Source organism: Lepisma saccharinum, chromosome 5, assembly GCF_977018435.1.
Source record: "Lepisma saccharinum chromosome 5, izLepSacc3.1, whole genome shotgun sequence".
Lineage (NCBI taxonomy): Eukaryota > Metazoa > Arthropoda > Insecta > Zygentoma > Lepismatidae > Lepisma > Lepisma saccharinum.
The window spans coordinates 31934548-31957067 of NC_139233.1; the positions used below are offsets into that span (position 1 = coordinate 31934548).

The following is a 22520-nucleotide window of genomic DNA, read 5'->3' on the forward strand; positions in this document are numbered from 1 at the left end:
ATCATGTCTGAGGTGAGAGAATTTCAAAGAGAGCAAATTGTGGGTGTGCGTATGGTGGGAGCTTCCATGACGAAAGTAGCGGAAATGTTTGGTGTATCAAGAGGCACAGTCTCGAAGATCATGACTGCCTACGAGACTTCCGGAAAAACCACATCAGCGAAGCACCAGCGTGGACGCAAGTGTGTGTTGCGTGACAGTGACAGATGCACATTGGGTAGGATTGTGACCAAGCAGAAGATCACCACAGCTCTGAAAGTCACTGCTGAGCTGAATAGTGTGCTTACAAACCCTGTTAGCGTCAAAACAGTCAGAAGAGAACTCCACAAGCAGGGTATTCATGGCAGATCTGCAATTCCTAAACCACTCGTGACTGTTGACCATGCTGCTAGACGGAGACAGTGGTGCAATGCCCATAAAATCTGGACAATGGAGCAGTGGAAGACTGTAATCTGGTCGGATGAGTCATCCTTTACATTGTTTCCAACTGCTGGCCGAGTGTACGTGTGGAGAATGCCAGCACAAGCGTACGATACAGACTGTCTGTTACCGAGAGTGAAGCATGGCGGTGGTTCAGTGATGATTTGGGCAGCCATCTCCTGGTATTCTGCCGGACCCATCATCACCCTGCATGGACATGTCACTGCCAGGGACTACGTAACCATTTTGAGTGACCAGCTGCATCCCATGGTGCAAATTGTTCCCAGATGGTGATGCCGTGTTTCAAGATGACAGAGCCCTGTTCATACAGCTCACATCGTCCAGGACTGTGTCACATCTGCCATGGCCTCCACAATCACCAGACCTCAATATTATTGAGCCCCTGTGGTTGGTTTTGGAGACCAAGGTGCGAGCCCACTACCTACCACCATCGTCTCTACAACAACTTGCAGCTGCTTTGGAGGAAGAATGGTACAACATCCCTTTGACAACCATACGCAACCTCTATTTGTCCATTCCACGTCGACTGCAGGCCATTCTGCATGTCAAAGGTGGTCCTACTCGATATTAATAAAGGTAATGTGCATTTCTGCAGGTGTTTCCATATTTTTGTCCATCCCCTGTAGTAACTGCATGGGAGTGTGTAAGATGGTTTAACCTAAGTACGTTTAACATAAGTACAGGGTACAATTACCTTTCCTGTATTCGGAAAAATTGTTGTCCAAAAAGAATGATTAGCGTGCAGTCTTGAGTATAATAGGAAATGAGGTCAAATTCTATGGGAGATATGTCGACGATATTCTGGTTATCGGGAAGAAGGAAAGTTTAGATAGTTTATACAATGCATTGGGGGAACAAAAAGTAAGAATTAAATTTACAAAAGAAGAAATGAAAGATAATAAGATAAGTTTTTTAGACCTTGAGATTTGCAAAACAGACAAGAAAATTAGCACGGGCATATTTCATAAAGCCTTTGTCAGGAGAAATGTATATCGACAGGGAATCCACGCACGCAAACAGTACTAAGTATAATGTTTTTTTTTTAAATTTCTTCATGGAATAAGATTATGTAATTGTAAGGAGAATTTAAAGAAAGAAATGGAATGGATATTTGATGTGGGTAGAAAGAACGGCTACAAAAGACAAATGCGGAAGAATTTAAGCAGAGCATGAAAGATATGTGCAAAGATGATGATAACAAGAGAACGAACAAGGATGTAACAGAAGGGGGAGAAAACAAAAGTGACGAGGAAGGAAAAGTTAGGTACGTAGGAATCTCATATTTTAGAGGAGTGTCGGAGAAAGTGGAAAAAATAGTAAAGGGATACGGAATCAAATGTGGGATGAAGGTGCCTAGAAACCTGGAGAAATACTTTACGAATTACAAAAGGGAGGGAATGAAAAAGGAAGATACCTTTTCTTTTTTAAAAAAAAAAGTTTTTAACTTGCACGGGGTTCTTTTAGTGGAAGGTTTTATAGTGATTATTTTAATAACAGTGAGTATGGGGCCAGCTAATGTTTCAGTGTTTTCCAAATATTTTACCTTTACGATATGATACCTAATCCTTTCCATGAAGAGAGTAAGAATTGACGTGGCTATGGCAATATTCAGATAGCCGAAATATAGAACCTAAAGAAGGAACCAGTGGTTCCTGAAACATTGTCGGTGTGCAAAATTAATACTCACTTTACGTAAGTAATAAATAATTTTTAATTTTTAGAAATACCAAAGAATATCAGGGTGGCGACAGACCTGGAAAACCTGGAAAACCGGGAAAAGTCAGGGAATTTGAGGTGTCAAAAATAGTCAGGGAAATGTCAGGGAATTTCGTCTTCATTGACTTTTTTTAATTTAATTTAAAGATATCGTTATGGAACTCTGCACGGGAACAGAAAATTGTTATAACTCGGGCACTATGGGAGCAATCTACTTCGGAAAAGTTTTGTTTTGCAGCTAAAACATCAGCGCATGCAACCGTGTACAATTCAGAACGCCTGACCAAGGAAGGGGGTTTGGGGGAGCCCGACCCCCGAATTTCAATGAAAAAACAAAAAATCTGAAGTTTGCCCCCTCTTCTCCCACTATTTTGGGGAGAAGGCGCGAAATTTAGTATTCTTTTCAAAGAATGGACATTTCTCAAGAGAATGAAACATGTTTCATGTTCTTAGGTGCCATACTAGTAGAATAATAAGTCAAAATGTGATTTTTTATTTTTACGAAAAATATGTAACTTGCATTTTTGGAGGAAAATTGTTATAACTCGGGCACTATGGGAGCAATCTACTTCAGATAAGTTTTGTTTTTCAGATAAAACATCATAGCATGCAACCGTGTACAATTCAGAATGCCGAACCGAGGAAGGGGGGTTTGGGGGCGCGACCACCAAATTTCCATGAAAAAGAACAAGAATCTCGAGTTTGCCCCCTCTTCTGCCGCTATTTTGGGGAGAAGGCGCAAATCTTAGTATTCTCTTCAAAGAATTGACGTTTCCAAAGAGATTGAAACATATTTCATGTTCCTGGGTGCCATACAAGTTGAATAATGAGCCAAAATGTGAAACTCTGTTCGGAAACGTGGCATGGATATGTGGCGGAGAGGGGAGAGGTTGGTCATCAATATGAATTCCCCAGGCTTGCTCCAGACCTGTGTCAGAGTTTTCACCCAAACATAAGTGTATGAAGGTCCAAAAAGCACATTCATTTCGTAATCAGCACCATGATACCATATGGTATCATCGGGCGAGTACGACCTTACACTGATGATACCATATGGTATCATCGGGGGAGTAAATGTTAAGCCTCTAAATATTACGTGGAAAATGCATTGAATTATCATTTTTTTTTCTTGTCCGTATGGGAGTAGTAAGGGGACTTGTCAACAGATGGAGGGGATAAGAGCGGGTGGCGCCGTCCGATAGTTCTCGGACGTCGTAGTAAGGCATTTTGTTGGGCAAACTGAAGGAACATGGAAACAAATAGGTTCCATTGATACATACGATTTTTGTCGAATATCGCCACCCGACAAAGTATCTCACTACAACATGCGACAGAAATTGCATGGACTGCAACATCCAACAAAAATCGAATGCATAAACAAGGAGAGCTTTAGACTGCAAATATGCTGCTGGAATTTTATTACTCTTCTGGCTCATTTCACCTTATTTAATGTAGCAGTGCTTACGAAGGTTTTCTTTCATCATCCTGACGTATTACTGGTTTTGCACAAGTTAACATATGTTTACAATGATGTTGCACTATTCTTAGATATCAAGAAGAATCCAACCAAATGGAATATATATTGAATACTATCACGAAAAAGTGAAACATAAATCTGCATTAGTGAACGTTATAAAATTGGCAAGTGTATGCTCCCAACCTCAAATTTACTGCAACACTAATATTGCAATGAAATTAACACCACTCTCTGTCCTGTCTGTTTAAACTCGTGAGAGATGGTCATTAATCTCTCACTGAGTAAGGTTAATGTCCAATATTATGAAATAGAATACTAATAATAGATACGTAAATATTTGAATATCATATTTACTCGAATCAATCAAGCAAATCACTTTCTTCAAGAATTGACTTTTCTCTGCCAGCCCTGCTAAATTTTCACTTTCCATCTACTGATTTATACGAGGGGTGGCCAGAATGTAATTTCCAATTAGTAGGGACATTGATTTTTCGCAAACGCGAAAACTGTGAAAAATGGTAATTGCTGCGAAGTTATGTTTAGGAATGTGCGGTGATGATGTCTGGACACATTTTTCGCCCGTTCGAAATAATGTGAATTTGGCATAAAATGCGAATTGTTGGCGTTTTTAGCGATTTTTTTTTTTAAAGAAATGTCCTAAAACAACGAAAAATTCCATGAAATCCAACATTCTTGTCTTTTGTAGGCCATGTTTGTGTACATAGAACATGCAAGGTTTCCAACATTTTACTCAAGAGTAAACTATAGAGTTATACGTACATGGAATAATTCCGACAGCCACATTAAATCATGTATTTCCCACGATTTTTTCAACTTAACAAGTGAGAAAAAGATAATGCCAATTTTTGGTACCATAATATATCGGTATCTGTCACGTGAGATTGATTGATTTTAATTTTTTGGGTGCGTCGCCACTTATGGTCATTATGCACCCTTCAGTATATACGTGGAAAATTCCATTATCTAAAATCCTTACCTTAAAATTAAAAAAGGGGTATGGAAAATAACTTTCCCGAAATAACTTTCAAGATATCAAACTCTCACGAAGAGGCGTAAGCCGTTTGAGTTACTTTGAAACAGTAGTTTAAAAACACCATGAAGGTATAATTTAAGATATTTGCCAGAAAATGCGCTAAAATGAAAATGTGAATTTTGGGGAAAATAACACCGTGTAGTAAAAAATAAAAAATAAGAAAATACACCAATTTTTTAAAAAATAACAAAATATCAAGGTCCCTACCGATTAGGCATAAATAAAACAAGAATATCAGTTGTACTTTATAACATTAGTAACAGTGAGTCCTAACCTAATTTTCATCATAATCACCACCGTTGTTCTGGCATTTGTCGTAGCATGGCACTAAATTTTGTATGCCCATGTTATATGTGTCTGACAGCAAAGACTGGAACTATATCTACCGCAGTGTAGCTGTCAAATCCTTGCCCTGCCAGAAACCTCTTCAGTTAAACAAAGAGATGAAAGTCGGTACATTCAAGGCCAGGGCTGTACAGGGAGTTGTCCAAGATCTCTCGCCCGAAGTGATGCAAAGTACCCGTGTGTACTCAGCTGTATGGGGTTGTGCACATTCGATTGGCCTTCCGTGAATTTTCTGCACCATCGTCTGATCTTACTATCACTCACGACGTCCGGGCTGCACACCTGACACGACGCAGTCGGTGGGAGACTGAATGAGAGCTGCAATCTTTAACCTAGAACTGTCCTAAAACGGCTGCATTGCAACTGTACCAGATTACAGCTACATGCCACTTCTTTCTTCTTGCCTGCATGTGTGTGTGTGTAGCTCTCCGACCACTAGTGCTGCGTATAGGCACCTTTGGAGGAGCTTCTTTCAGGATGCCCCTCGTATATGAACTTTCAGAAGCTTTTATTATTAGAGTGTTCCTGTTTTAATGTGTGGTTAGCTAAATCAGGTACCTATACAATGCAATTCTATAAATTCCTTGCGTTCAATTTCTAATACCTACATACCCTTTTTGTCAGTATTAATGGTATAACTGCATATTGTCAGTTTCACAATACTTCCCTTGGATATATTGTACTGAAGCAGAAATCCCATTGATAATGTAAGGAAATATGACACTTTATTTTGTTCAATTCAATTGTTTCACTTATATGCAAGAGTTAAGTTGTTTGCTTTACAGAGAAGAGAGAAGTAGCTTTATGCATTGAAAAATGAGTCCGCACTCATGGTTCTTGCAATCAGAGGGTTCCAAACCTCAGTGGAAATATCAACATATAATACGGAGAATGTATAGCTAAGGAGACTGATAAATTACAAATTGTATTTCTTAATCATTCACTCTTCACTCTTATCTCATTTAGTCGTAACTTTAAAAATAATCAAGTATTTTATTTTAAACTTACTGCATATGAAAAATTCCGTAATCGTTCCCTAGCTTGTGAATTGTAATAATTTTCCAAATTCACTATTTTGCAGTTTGAATTCAAATCATAGAGAATAGAGAAATTAAGTCAATTTCATAGAAGATAATATTGGTACTTAACAAAACCACACGTGGATCTGTGTGAGCTTATTATTTCTATTTGCAAAAAGATCGATTTAGTTAACTTTGTAATTGTCAGGGAAAAATGTAAATTTTGTCCTGGAAAACCTGGAAAAGTCAGGGAATTTCATTTCTGCCTGTTTGTAGCCACCCTGAATATGTATTTACTTTGTTAATTAATGTATGTAATGTGATGATTCCAATGAATTTGCACCAGAAATAGGAACTGTGTATTTAGACAGAATTTTGTATTGAGTTTCAGGCTATTTGTAGAAATATCAAATAAATGAAATTTTGGGCAGTTTTGCCCAGTAGCCAGTACCTATATCAGATGAAACCAATAGTGTGCTGATTAATCTGTCTCATTTCTGAAATGTGTTTAAAAGTAGACATGAACATCCATGACTCAAATATCCACCTTCATTAAGATTAATTTTAAAGTACTTAAAAGGTATTAGATAAATACGGAGAAACTAGTTCTAAGTAAGTGAATACTAGTTTCTCTGTATTTATCTACTACGGCGTGTCTCTTCTCCTAATTATGATAATTAAAAGGTATGTCCAGCATTTTCAGTACTTAAGTGTAATGCAACATTGCTGATACCGAAAATGTGTATTATTATGAGTGAAATATAGTTTAGTTCTTCAGAGGAGAGTTCAGGTTTGACCCTCATATTCTTTGTTGTAGGGTTGTCAATGAAGTATGAAGGATCATCCAATGGAATTCAACGTTTCGTGTACCAGCACAATGCTCACTACCAGCAGATACAGATGAAGTTCCTTGAGGCCATTGACAGTCTCAACCCAGATAATATTGTGGTAAGTTAACATGTACATTTTTAAGTATGAAATTTTTTGTGTTAATGTGAAAAGTTATATGTTTGATTTCATAAAATTCTTGTATGCAATGAGGTATTGCTGACTTATGAAAACCATATGATTGTTAGACGAATGACAACTTCTAAGAGTCAAATTTTCCCCTTTATCATTCGTAGTTAGATTAATTTGTTAACAATCCAGTTAAAATATTGCCTGTGTGGATAGACAACTGTATGACATGCTTGTCACTAATTCAGTGTTTTATGTTCAATTGATTACTTCTAGTGCAGTTTAAATTGTTTGGATTGTGGGTTTTGCAATTTCCTAAAGTAGGGATTATTTGACATAGATATGAGTACAATTGTTAATTATGAAAGATATTTGAAATTATATTCATTCAATTTCTCCCTAATTGTGTAGTGGTAACGTCGACACCTTGTAATCAAGGGTTTGATACCTGGTGGAGCCACACAGTGGTTTGGATCCCACTTTACACTGTAGGTCCAGTCCCAATTACCCTATCTTTGCATAAAATGGACTTTAAACAAAAATTCAATTCAATTCGATATTTATTCATTTAAAGCTTGGCTCATACCACATGCCAACATAGATATATTATAAAAAGTATTAACCTTGGCACATTGTAAGGTTGTTATCCAACTTGACAGAATATAGGATAGTTGACTATGATCTAAATCAGCCATAATTAGATAAATTGCAATTTAGAAATTCTTAATCAGTGAACTATGCTAAAATGTGATGACCGTTGCTGAAGGTCTCTCTTCCACGTAGTACACATTGGCCTGCAATATTGCTGGCTAACAACGCTATGATGTGTGAACCCACAAGCCAGTATAGTCCTTTGAGGGGTAGTTTTGTGCCTTCATCTATCTCATCACCATTCTCCAGTGACAGAAAGGTAACATAAAGTAAACAAAATCATCAAAACAAAAAGCCATTTTTCTGAATAGTGGCAAGTGGGTCGCCAAACTAGATAAGCAAATATAAAAAAAAATGTATGAATAAGTGCGGGCTTAAAGCAGTGATACCAAGTCCTGCAGTTTATGTAAAATAGTTTCAACTCCTCCTCAACATTATATGATTAGTAATTACTTTTATATAAAGGATGTTTAAAAGAGTAAGAATGTTTTAGTCATATTGCAACTATTTAGGAGAATTTTAAATTTGTCAACATTTAAATATTGCATCATATTCATATAAATATCTGTTCAAAGTTTTATTGGCCCTGACCTAGTTTGAAAACTTCTTTTTCCAGTCAATAATCAACACGCACCCCTATCATGTTGATGCCCTCATCCAGCTATCTGATCTCTGCAAGCTAAGTGAAGATATGCAAATGGCAGCTGAGTTGATTGAGAGAGCCTTGTACTGCCTGGAATGTGCCTTTCACCCTCTTTTCAATGTGGCTCAGGGAAACTGTCAATTAGAATACAGGAGGCAGGAAAACAGGTTAGTCTTACATTCTAAAGTGAGTACCACACTGCAGTATGATCAGCAGGTTGTACATATCCTGTGGAATCGTCTAAATTTTGTTTTTCTTGTATTGTATGTAGCCAAAAAGCAAAATCATAATTGTGTGTACTTGTTTATATACAAGGTGTTTTGTTATTATTATTAATTTTTATTTTCCATAATGATAGTCATTCTACTGCATGTAAAAAAAACGGGCAGATATTTTTTTTAAAAACAAGAAAATGAGAGGAGAAGAAATTTATTGTGATTGATAAACAAGTACATACCTTGGCTATTTTTCGACGTAGTCACCATTAACATCCAGACATTTCTGATAGCGTGACATAAGCTTCCGTATACCCTCTGCATAAAAATCTGCCGCCCGAGAGTGCAGCCAGTCCAGAACTGATGTCTTGAGCAGTCACTGTCGTTGAAACGTTTAGATGCAAGCCACTTTCCATTTGGATGGCATGTCGCAGATTATTCAGTGTTTCGCAATACACCTCTGCTGTAATTCTTCATCCTGGTTCCAAGAATTCCACAAAAATCACTCCCTTTTGGTCCCTTTTGGTCCCAAAACACGGTTGCCATGATTTTGTGAACTGATGGTGTTTGTTTGAATTTCTTCGCTTTAGGAGAACCCGAGTGCCGCCATTGCATTGACTGCTGCTTCGACTCCCCAGTGGCATACGATATCCACGTTTCATCCCCCGTCACTATGTGCGAAAAGAAGTGATCCTCATCCTCCCCCCAGCGGGTCAAAAAATCACGTGCAGCTGTCCTTCTTTGCTCTTTGCGAGCGTCTGTCAGCATTTTTGGTACCCACCTCGCACACAGTTTGTGATACTCTAGGTTGTCAGTCACAATTTGATGCACTGTTTTCGCAAGAACTTCTGGAAACTCTTTGGCGAGTTCAGATATTGTGAACTGGCGATTGGAATGCACTTATTAACGTGTTCCACCAGATCGTCCATCTGAACACTAGGCCTTCCGCTACGCTCATCGTCATGGATATTTGAATGCCCTTCCCGAAACACTCTGCATCATTTCCTGACCTTCCCTTATCACTGTCTGTCCATAAATGGCACACAATTCCCGATGGATGTCAGCTGCATTCTGTTCTTTGGCATTCAGAAATCGTATGACAGATCTCACTTCACATTTGGTGCGATTTTGTATTACGGCAGCAATTTCACCTTACTGCTACTAACACGTACGCAACCCCACTCTGACGATTCTAACTCTGTTGCAAGCTTAGAATACTAGGGCGTGCTCCTGTGCATGCTGAACTTCATCAGTGTTGCCAACCGCACATAAAAAATTATCGGACCTTTTTTTTTGACACAGCAAATGTACACAAATGATCTCAATCACAAACTGTAATTCAGAGGCCTTTAGTCTTTGTAGCTTGTGTAGCAATCTTTAGTTGGTGTCCGTAGGTTAGTGGTATTAATAAATGGAGAGTTTAAAACTGTTTAAATGTTATTTCCAGAAAATAAAGTGTTGATTTCTTGCAATTGATGCAATGGTGAATGCAGTGAAGGCCCAATGTTATGTTCCTAGATTTTATACATTCAGTCTTCATAGTCCCAATAAAGCAATATTAAAACGTTTTGTTGCATTTTAAGTGCATTTCCTGGTCCCTGAAGAACACAAAATCGAGGTTCCACTGAAGTATGTACTATATTGGAAAACATGTGGTTTGATTAGTGTATATGTGGCACTGTCCTTGGTTGAGTGGTCATTGTAAGAAGCCAGAGGTCCCAGGTTTGAACCATGGTGAGGAATGGATTGTATTTTTTCCACCATTCATCCTCATCATTTCGAAATACCCAAGAGGTAGAAAAGCAATGTAAAAAACCCAAAATAAGAGTAAGAGAGACTGAACTCATACACTGAAACTTCGATTTAACCTTTTTCAGGAGACTAAGCTGAAGAACTTAAAATGCAGAGAAATGTAAAATTGAGGAAAGTTTTATAACATTTCGCTGTGTTGGGACCATCAAGACTGGATGTATAATGAAGGAAGATGTAAAATATGGTTTCCACTCTACTGATGTTGATGTATCGATTGGTATTTATTTACCGATACCAGCCTACACTTTTCTGGCATTTTTGTCTTTTTCGGGGTTCTGCAAATTCCACGCGACACTTTCACAGACTCTATTTTATGATTACGTAAGAGGCATTTTAATGTACTGATGTAATTGTATGTTTTAAAGCAAAATTATTTGTAATTTTTTGCATATAATTGGAGTAAAATACTTACAAACTAATATTAATATGTTGAACAACCATTTTCATGTATTTGTATCGGTGAGAGTATCCACGTTGGTATTAGCTCAGCTCTACTCTATACTCCTTAGCGCCACCAACTCTGCGATCAACCAAGACTTCCTCCCAGGCAATGTCTCTTACTTTTCCTTACTCAACAGCCAGCCCGAATGGCGGAGTGGTTAGCGCATCATGCTACGATGCCAGGGTTCCCAGGTTTGAATCCCAGCCTGGGCATGGATGTTTACGACTGTCCATTCATCAATCTCATCATATCATCACTCATTCCCATCTTCGCAAATTAACCAAAAGTGGCAGAAAAGCGAAAATAAAGCAAATCAATCAATCAATCCTTACTCAATAGTGGCATTGTCTGATCGGATCTAATCCTGCATTACTATTTCAGGATCTTCTCTGTCCACATACATATGTTGGCAATCAGTGGCAGGGATTGGGTGCCAAAACTGAGGGGCAATGACAGTTTACTTTCTCTTCATAAATAAGGCTTAGCATTAGAGGCCATAGTGGGGAGAAAGGTGGGGGGAAGCAGCTGCCCCCCTCAATTCCTGCCACTGTTTTGCAATTTGGAATTGTGAATATAATGAATTAGTTTGAAGTAGCATTAGATATATTTGATCAAGCAATGCATGAGATGTTATTAATGGAATAATCATTCCCCTGTCATTTTTTATTATTTTGTTTTTATATTTCCTCAATATATTAATAAACTTTACATGACTTTTCAAGAGCTAATAAAATAATGGAAAGTTCTGTAAAACTGATTGCAATGAATATTTTATGATATACAGACTATTTATTTTAGAATATTTTACTAGTATTAATAAATATCGTGAATTTTGCCTTCACAATTTATCAGCAAGCATCTAGTCTATAATTTGTGCAGAGCAATGTGAAAGGGAATGAACTGTATTGCATGGAATTCTATGGTTATGTGTGTGCAAAATGTCCCTTTCCTCCTACAAACTATGTTACTGTTTCTCCATCTGCCGCAAGAAAGAAGTTACTGTAAACAAAGCCATGTGACTTCTGAGATATACAGTGGAACTCTGATTTTACGTTCCCAGATTTTACAATTCCCTGCATTATAAATTCAATTTTGATGGTCCCAACATAGCAAACTGTTCTAAAAGTTTCCTCGATTTTACATTTTCCTACATTTTAAGTTTTTTTCAGCTTGGTTTGGTAAAAAATATAAAAGTCGAGTTTGTACTAGTTATTTTCGTATGTGCTAGTTCTAGTGTTATTTTTCCCATGAATATATTGGCTATAGGTGTATAGCTCGTAATCTTAAGATCCCACAAATTTCAAATATAGTAGCTACGTTAAGTTTTATGGCACAGCTGTTATTCAAACAACCAGTGGAATTTCTCAGAAGCAAAATATATTTGTTTGCATTGACGTCGCTCTTATAGCATGGACAGAGAATAAGCTCATCATTCTATTTTCCAGGTCACTCTTCATTGCTCTGTTCAAGCATTTGACGTTTGTGGGTCAGCGTGCCTGCCACCGCACGGCACTGGAATTCTGCAAACTGCTCCTTTCCCTCGATCCTGAGAACGATCCCTTGGCTGTGGTTTTACTGATGGACTTTTATGCGTTGCGAAGCCATGAATACACGTGGCTGATTCAGGTGTTCCACGAATGGGAAACTCAGAAGAACTTATCGCAGCTTCCAAATTTTGCTTTCTCTGTGGCGGTCGCTCACTTCCAGCTGGCTCTCCAAGGAGGTCGAGAGAATCCTGACGCAGAAATGACGGAAGCAGACATTTGCTTGCAAAATGCCTTAATTATGTTCCCCAGTGTTCTTATGCCACTCCTTGACAAGTGTTCAATACAGCCAGACCCAAGGGTATCTAGTCATTCATTTTTTGGACTTAAGGCTCAAAACAGGTAATTCTTCTTGTATATTTGTATTGCTTGCACTAGAATTTTTCTTCTATTTTATGGTTGTTAGAATACTTTTATAGGAGATAGAAATAATTTGCCACTTCCCTGTTTCTGCAGTTGTTCTGCTACAACAGTGTAATGGCAGCTTTTGTGTCAAAACATTTCTGGCAAGATTTATTGTATGACTTTTTTTTTTTTTTTTCCCTCTTATTATAACTATAACATTGATTAAATTGCACTTAAGGCTCAGCTGAACCTTTGGCCGGTGCAAGGGCAACTTTTTTCAAATTTTTATCTCTTTTTCAAAAAACCACTATGATATTTAAAAATCCGAAAAATACATCTGTTTGAGTTGAGTTGGTGTTTTAAGTCCACTTTATGCACAGTAAGGCTAATCGGGACTGGACCTACGGTTTAAAGTGGGATCCGAAACACTGTGCCATGTGCCTCCACCGGGTATCGAACCCGGGACCCCTTGACTACAAGGCGACGACGCTACCACTGCGCCATCGGGGAGGCCCGAATACATCTGTTAGAAATCCTTCTAGAGCATCCACGTGATTCTTTGTTTGGTGTACTTTAGCAATTGTCTTAGATATTATCAATAGTTTAATAGACTTACGTAATCATGAGACTATTGAAAATATCTAGGCAACAGTGAAAGCAAACTACATGAATGCTCTAGAAGGAATTCTAAACAGACCTAATTTTTTGGATTTTCGAATATCATGCCAGTTTTTCGAAAAGAAGGAAATCCAAAAAGAGCTGCCCACACTTCGGCCAAAAATCCATCCGAGCCTAAATTCGTTTGAAGGTAGCAGCCCATGTTGTTTCTTACTTAAGTCTGAAAGTTGCCCAAACATTGCACCAATATAACATAGTGTTATATGTACATTTTCTAATAATTTTTCTATCCTCGTTTGTACACAGAAGTGTACACTTGTGACATTTCTTCTCTTCGGTGTTCAGTCTATGATAACCACCTTCCACCATAACTGCTCTCATTCACTAGTGTTCCTGAAAAACACAAAATGCTATTTCCCTATTACTTCTGTGCCAACCTGTATATATGTAAGAAATTTCGAAGAGGTACAATGTTGTGTGCTTTTTTTGTTTTCAGTCAACCTCCTGCTTTGTCTCAGCTTGTTCAATTGTATGTGAATAGAAGTTACCACACTTGGAAAAAACCCGACTTGCTTCCATGGTTAGAGAAGAATGTGAACATAGTTCTGGACCGTGTTGACTCAGGAGACTCGTACGTTAAAGACTGTGAAGAGAAGCGACTGAAATTATACCACGGAACACCTCGTAATATATACAGGCACATCATACTCTCTGATATAAAAACTGTGACAGCAGCAGTGTCTGAGGTATGTACATTATCATTATTGCCAGTTTTTAGTGGATCCATCACATAGGTTAGGTTAGACAAATCTAACAATAATTCAGGCACCAGCCCCTTTTTCTCAGGAGCCAGCTTTTTTTTTTAAATATATATTTATAACTTTTCAAATATGGTCTAAGAAATGCATGAATCCAACTAAGATAAAGCTACACATTTTGAAATGTGATGTTAAAACATAATTTATTTATTAATTCAAGATTGGATTTAAAAGTAATTAATTATTGCACCAGAGTGGCCTTCTACACAACTATATGTACACATGGTTCAACTTGTAACAGCATGAATAACTATGCAATCAATACATTCTAATAGATGGCCGACTCTACAATATTGCTGCAGATTTTAAGATTCGGCCAACAACACTGCAAATATTTATAATGGCATGTTTATTATTTTGCTGTAATGATACACATGATACAGAAAACACACACATATTGTACTTGTTCTTTTCTTTTTTTAAAAAAAATGGAAATTTCCATAAGGGAACTCAGAATATTGGGGAACAAAAAAAAAATAGATCTGAATTTGAAAATTCGTGTGCTAGGTGAAAGTTTTCAGGCATCATGGCAACTGGTCACCTTGTATTTTTTTACCGCTAGCTATATATAACCTATTTGAAGGAATCGGTAAAAGTACTATGGGGTGATCAAGTAAAGTATTCCACTTCGTCCAGATCAATGTAAATACGGTTCAGGAACCTTTTTTCCTGATCAATTTAAATAGGTCCAGGAATCTTTTTTTTTCAATGAAACAATATGCACCTTGGATCGAATTTTAATTGTGTGAGAAAAAGGCTCCTGTCGTGTTATGGAATCCAATAGAATTCATTAGAATGTATGGATTTCTGGATCTTCTAAGAACCCCAGGGTTGTTAATTTCCCAGGAAATTTAAATAAATTCAATTCCCATCCAGAAGAGAAAATCTGCAAGTGTAAATGGTTCTAGGCCGTAAAGAACCTTTTCATGTTTAAAGTATTTCAATTCGATCCAGGAACCTCTTTTCATGATGAATTTAAATACGGTCCAAGAACTTTTTTTCGGTTGAATTTAAATACGGTCCAGGAACTTTTTTTCCAGCTCAATTTAAATACAGGCCAGGAACCTTTTTCAATGAAACAATATACAACTTGGACCGAATTTAAATTGTGTGAGAAAAAAGGTTCCGGTCCTGCAGCGGAACCCAATAGAACCCATTAGTAGAGGCACATATTTTTTGGTAAATATAAAAGCAAAATTTCGGTACAAAAACAGAGTCTATTTCGGGTTCAAAACTGGTAAATAAAATAAAATTTCGCTGTTACAGCGGTGAAAATATGAAATTACGTTTTGGTTTTAAAAATGTGAATATATTCCCAAATTTGATTTAGAAACGGCACAAAATAAACATGTTCCTTGTAATAGCATAGTTATGTAGTAAACAGAGTATTAAGTTTATTCCTGTATAAGTGGTCCATTTTTCTTCTCTAATATGTACAGCAGAATTAATCAATTTTCAGTGAATTGCATAACTCGCAGGATAATTCTGACTTCAGAAAGTGTCGCGTCGGTAAATAAACTCTTAAATTTCGTGTTTTAAGAGTATTTTGCAGTTCATTTCGCATTATTTATTGACAAAACAGCATGGTAAAATGCAGCCCACAGAAACATGAAAAATTTACACTACAATGTGTTATTTCACATTTCGTGTTTTCGTCAAAAACAAAATATGCGTGCCTCTACCCATTAGAGTTTATGGGTTACTGGACCTTTAACAACCCTGCCTGCACATAGTATTATACTGGCCTTGCATCCAAGCACCAGAGCCTCGTTAGCCTGCAAGAAATGCCGCCCACAGTGAACTAGTTGGAAGAGAGGTTGACCCCTTATATTCTCTCAACGAGAAAGACAGACAAAGAAAATTTGTTTTTGTTTGATATCCTCTACTGGCTGTGAAATTTGTCAGTGTTTTTATCTTTGCTGTGTGTGTGTGTTTTCATATTTAACTCTAGCTATATACAGGTTGAATTGAAATAGTACTGTACTTTAAATGGTATTATGTTTGAATTTATATAATTTAAAAAAATGATGTTGTTACCATCTGTGGCAAAAGCAACTGTACGAAGCCAGAGATCCCAGTATTTGAAACATTGTTTAGTCATGGATGTATCATATTGTTTGTCCCATCGTACATTTCACAAGTTCATCATTTATCCACATCATTGTAATTACCCCAAGTAGAAAAATGACAAATAACCGAAAAAGGGAGAAGAGAAATTGTGGTATTCGTAAGTAAATGTACCTGATATTTATGAGGGCGGGGGCATAAGTCATGGCATATTTTTCCCAAAGTAAGATGGTGGTACCATAATTTGATTATATATGTCCCGGAGAACATGACACTCCAATTTTTGTGGGCACGTCACTAGATGAATGGTTATCGTACAGAGAGCAGTGGTAATAATTCATTGTTCAGTCAACTGCGATGCCATGGGTTGTGTATCAAAATTGCCATTCTTGGAGGGAGAAATGCGAGAGAATGTCGCAGGGAGCTGGTAGAAAATTTTTGGAATTCCTCTTGTGTTCCTGTAATGCTAATGTATGCTTTCTGACTTGTAATGACATGTAGAATAATGCTTTCTTTAAGGATGTTTTGTTTGCTTCTGTGTCCGACACCTGGTGCATATGATGTGCATTGTTCTTACATTCCACAGTACCCTACACTGCCCCTTCCATTTGAATATTTCAGATTTTCATGCTGGTCCCACATTGTCGCTGAGAAAATAGTTGCCATGGCTTTCACCCCAACCCATGCATATAGAAATTTAAGGTGGAAATGCAAGATTGGCAAAGACTTGAACCTACATGTCTGACATACCATGCCATTGATCTACGAGGGTCACTATTTATATTTTGAGCCTTGGCAACACTGATTGAAGTTAGGCGCGATTTGACGTTCACACGGAATCGTCTGGAATTATTGACCATAACGTACTTCAAATGTTTTGTCAATAGCTTCATTTGTGTTGTTTATGTTGCCTTGGAGATTGCGCGACAACAATAAAATGGAATTAACTCGTGAACATTTTCGTGCGATGATTTTTTACGATTTTCGAAGTGGATTATTAAGACAAGAGTTCATCGATCAACTTACTTCCACATTTGGCGATGAAGCCCCATCCTTTGCCACTGTGAAACGCTGGTATAACAAATTTAATCGTGGCCGCCATTCGCTCACTGACGAGATTCCCGAAGGTCGTCCAAAATCAGTTGTTGTTCAAGAAAACATTGATGCTGTGCAAAACCTAATACTGCAAGATCGTCATGTGACATACTGTGAGATTGAGGCAACCATAGGCATTAGTTCCACCAGCATATATAAAATATTACATGATCATTTAGCTGTGGGAAAGGTATGTTCTCGTTGGATCCCACACAATTTGACAAAAACTCAAAAGACGTATATAAGATTGTAACAGGTGACGAATCATGGATATATGCATATGAGCCGGAACGTAAACGGCAGTCGACTGTATGGGTGTTTCAAGATGAACCCAATCCAACAAAAGTTGTTCACGCTCGAAGCCCATCGAAACAAATGGTCGCCTGTTTTTCGGGAAAACTGGTCATGTGGCAACTGTGCCTTTAGAGGAACGTAGAACAGTCAACTCTGAATGGTACCCAACAATTTGTTTGCCCGAGGTCTTCGGTCAAATACGGAAAACAAACAAACGCCGTCGGATCATTCTTCATCAAGACAATGCCAGCTGTCACACATCTCGTCCAACAACCGACTTTATGAACAGTCAAAAAATCGAATTGATGGGTCATCCACCGTACAGTCCTGATTTGGCACCCAATGACTTCTTCTTGTTCCCGAACGTTAAGAATAAATTGCGTGGACAACGATTTTCGTCGGCGGAAGACGCCGTTGATGCGTTCAAAAACCATATTATGGAGGTGTCTCAAGAAGATTGGAAAAACTGCTTTGACAAATGGTTCGAACGAATGCAAAAGCGTATTGACCATAAAGGAGAATACTTCGAAAAACAATAAAGCAGTTTTCAATGCCAAATTCCTGTTTTTTTATTGTTAGGCTCAAAATATAAATAGTGACCCTTGTACCAACTGAGCTTTTGGGCCAGTCCTGATATTGTACTTCCACTGTTTTACCTGTGTGTGTGTGAATCAGTTGGTGATAATATGACGGTATCATAATGAGTACCATCATAACATGAAAAATTAAATAATTCTGTCACTTGAAATTTACGATTTAAGTTCGTATTTGGTGATTTATATTTGTACAATATTAAATTTGCATCACTTTGGCTTTGTTCTAATCGAAGTACATATGTAAACTTCAAACATTTAAAATATTTTTATAATTCAGCGATGTAATTTGGTTTGTGAAGTATCAAGAATATGCTTACAGAAAATTGCCAATTTATGCAAAATCGCACATATGTTTGGTTTCAACAGCTTTTACTTGCTCTTTCATTACTATATGGGTACGAACATGTATTTAATATGTATTACTAGCATGTACAAACCATTTGAAATAAGTTTTGGTTGATTTTCGACGATAAACTTACGATTTGCTAAAATGAGCACCTTGAAGGGTAATCCTAAAGCTGTGAAGTAATCCTAAAATTGGAAACATAGCCAACTCACATAAAGGGAAAAATCTAACTTGTGCGTAAATAACCTTTTTCCCACCAAAATTGTAAAACATAAAATAACTGAAAAAGGTAAAAAGAAAATACGTAAACATGTGATAGAATATTGTAATATATGTTTTATTGTATCTAATTTATTTTACAAGCATTTTCAAGCATAATATCTGTACAATTCTATATTTGTCACTCGAAAAATTATAACAAGTGTGTATTCTGTGCTCAAAGTTGTAACAGTGTGAGTTTTGATACACTGCTTCATCTAAAAGATCAACCTCGACTGAAATGGAGTCGCTAAAAATTTTCGGAAACTGAAATTGGAACTATTTAAATATAACATGAAGATTTGTGGATCTAATGTGATATGGCAGAGCAGATAAGTACAATATTTGCATTTAATAGTTGAAATTGCGTCGCAACGTGCATTAAGGTCCAAAGGACATTAAAATAGTGACCCGATGGAATCACGTCAAATGGCAGCCATCTTCGCTTGAAACTGAATTTTAAGATAAGTATTAAACATGCATGTAGCTACGTAAATGAAAGGCCTAATTTTATAATATGAAAAATTCGCTTGCTTGGAATGTGGAAAGTCTATAGAACACCAAAAGACACATAATTTGTCTTGGATAGTTCTTCGTTATAATCGAGCGTTTAGTGCAAATCGTCTCGTAAAAAACTTGGAAACTTGAAACAATTTTCATATGCTTATAAGTTGACTTCAGATCGTGACTAATAAGTAAAAGAACTTAAATTACGAAAATGTGATAAAGAAATGTAAAATCTTAGTTAATTATATGAATGTATGCTTTATACGGTGTATGAACGAATATTTCGTGCTTGTGAAATTTATTTATAATACACTGTTCATTAATACGCAACATGTGGTAATTTTCTTTATTTCTGCAAAAGTTAACACAGTTATTTGTAAGGTTAAGTTGATATACAAAAATTTGGATTGAACTTTTGGAAAACTTGTGATTTGAAATATAAAACAATTACAGTCAACTCTCGATTCAACGACCTTTCACAGTTCCCGGGAAAAGGGTCGTTATTTCGAAGGGGTCGTTATTGGAATTTGCACCAATTTTCAGCTTAAAGAGAGCTCAAACGGACACAAAGATGCCTAGGAGATGGTAACACCATTTATCCTGGTAGTTATACAACCTGTTATGCACAGGATGCGTGTTGTGAGAAGGAAAATAGAACATGAAAAAGTTTTCACAAGAGAATTTAAAATAATGTTACTTTGTTTCAATTGTACACAGTCGTTGCTTTTCCAGGAAATTCTTACAATTCTAGTTAATGAGAAACCCGTTTCCACTGAGACCTATGGAAAGGAAAACAATCTCTCGCTTATTGCAAGCGAAACTCGAAGAATCTTGACACCAGTCGGGAGATAATCGGGCAGAATGAATGTTGGATTTTATTCCGGTTTACTGGAGCATTGTCTGTTACAAGATTAACTGGTAAGATTAGATCTCTCGGGAGAAACAACACAACCTCTCTAGGTACCAGACAAAAAAAATAAAGGCAGGGCTGTAATTTTCATTCTGGTTCGGCTGTGTAAAATACATCGTAAAAAAAAGTCACTTTTCTTTGCTTCAACCAACTTCATTCACCCTCCTTCCCCATTCAAGGGAGCAGTCCAAACTCCTTCCTTGACTTGCATTGTAATCCAGCGTGAAAAAGGAAATGCGCAACTTGCGATCTTTCACCCAAAGCGTATTGTAGGACAGGTCATTAAACAAGGTGGCAGTTGATAATCATTCGGGTTTGGAATTGAATTTCACTTTAAACTGTATATTTAGTCCCGATTAGCCCATCAGCATAAAATGAACTGAAAACAAGCTTTATGAAACTGCGCATTTTCACATATCAAAATGGTAGATCGTTATTTACTCTCAAGTTAATGGACAGTTTAATGTTGGATTTAGGAGTATTCTCGATGTCAAACACCCACCCCTCCAAACGTTTTAACCTTGAATAATGTCTTTTTAATCAGTCTCAGCGACCATTCCTACATTGAACACACTTTTTTTTTTCCTCCACATGAATGGTTCTGAAGAAAGGTAAATTAAATTTACAGTTGTGCTTATCAGAAGGCGCAGAACATGAAGTTATTTTAACTCTTGTTTTGCTTTCTGGAGATCGAATTTCGTTATCGTCAAATCAAAACAGCTTTGCGAGATTCAAAAAACTTTTTTCTTCCGCTGGATGAGTCATCGCTGTTATCTGCAAGCAAGAGCTTAGCAGACGCGACGCTAGACAAAACACTGGCGCCAGCTGCATCGTAAAAACAAAGAGACCGGCTGGAAGTTCGAGCAACAGGTGGCGGAAGAGAAAAGTCCCAGCATTTTAAAGATAACGCAACTGTGGAAGACGGAACTTTTAACAGCAGTGTAAAGAAGAAAGAAATGACCCTTGCTTTACGTTTTACCATGCAACAGACAATAATACGGGCAATATTTCCTATGCAGACAACAGCATTAAAAAAATATATAATAAATAAATTTAAAAAAACAACTGAATTCTGCAATTATCAACATTGCCGTGCACACCAGTGGCGGAGAATGAGCTGGGGAAAGGGGGTGGTCCCTTTTTGTTTTACTTGTTCTATGGTTTTTGTTCGTTTTCAAGAATATATCCAGAACTGGTTGCCCCATTTTAGACGTCAAAGGAAAGGAAGAGGGATGGGTCCTTTTCCACCCTCGCCTGTAATCAGCCCGCATCAGCAAGAAAATCGTGGCTGAAACAATCTGCATCGCAACCCCCCCCCCCCCCCCCCCCCCCCCCTACGTTTCCTGACAGGAAAAGAGGGAGAAGTCAGTAAGCCAACGGAACACTTTTTTTTAGCAGATATTACGACATCGACACAATTAGGAAAACATATGAAGTGGGAAACGGGAGTTATGATGCACGTAAGATCGAAGTAAACTTTTGTGGAAACCTGGATGTCAACGCATTAAGCGGGTTGACGATCTTTAGTTCACCTATGTGGTTTTGATTATCTCTAACAGTTTCGCTTTTTTATGAAGTGTTGCAGGGAACAAATAACACATTTTGAATGAAAGCGGTTACCGGAAGTTGTCGGCTACAAGGCCGAGAGTTGCTCACTCACAGGAACCTGCTGAACTGGACAGATGGGCCAGACTTCCAGGCGCCACACATCTGTATTTTCGAACATTCCTGCGATCTTATCTCTCAAGGTGGTGTATTTATCGATGAAAGAGCTTGACCTGCCATACACATTGGCAAAGACTGCAAGTCCAGCAGTCATTTCGGGCTGCTCCCACCCTCCCCCGCGAGTTTTCAGCAGCTCTTAGGACAAGGAAACAAAAGGTCGATTTAAAATAACATCCAAGCACATTCGATCTTCTCTTCTCGCGTATCCAAGAGAAAGCGTGGCAAAACAAGCCTGGCGCGTTTGGTAGCGGCCGTCGGGTGCGGGGTAACATTGGTGCGCTTGAGGGAGGGGAGGGCAGAGGTCAAGTGCTATTGGATATCACTCAAGCATGGTGTGGTGGTGTCTATTTTTAGTTCAGACCCAATTGTGAGCGGTAGAGCGCTCGTGAAGGAAATGAGTGGGGAAAAAAACAATGCATTTTTCGGCCGATTTCCTTCAATTTTTCAACTTTTTTTTTTCAAATTTTTCTATCTTTTTCTAAATTTTTCACGGTTCCCGGGAAAAGGGTCGTTACTTCGAGAGGGTCGTTATACCCGGGGTCGTAGAATCGAGAGTTGACTGTAATTAATCTCTTTTTAAAAAATGTATGACCATGACATTCAGTAAGCCGAGGAAGAGTGTCATAAT

At 37.7% G+C, this 22520-nt stretch overlaps 1 protein-coding gene across 1 annotated transcript in view; it reads left to right on the forward strand.

The window, feature by feature from the left end:
• Nulp1 (Nuclear localized protein 1) overlaps positions 1 to 22520 on the forward strand; it is a 51739-nt gene that overhangs the window by 12565 nt on the left and 16654 nt on the right. The window contains exons 5-8 of the mRNA XM_083122407.1: positions 6867 to 6997; positions 8274 to 8467; positions 12215 to 12655; positions 13773 to 14022. Of these exons, the coding sequence (XP_082978533.1) occupies positions 6867 to 6997; positions 8274 to 8467; positions 12215 to 12655; positions 13773 to 14022 (1016 nt within the window). The remainder of the gene's footprint in view (positions 1 to 6866; positions 6998 to 8273; positions 8468 to 12214; positions 12656 to 13772; positions 14023 to 22520) is intronic.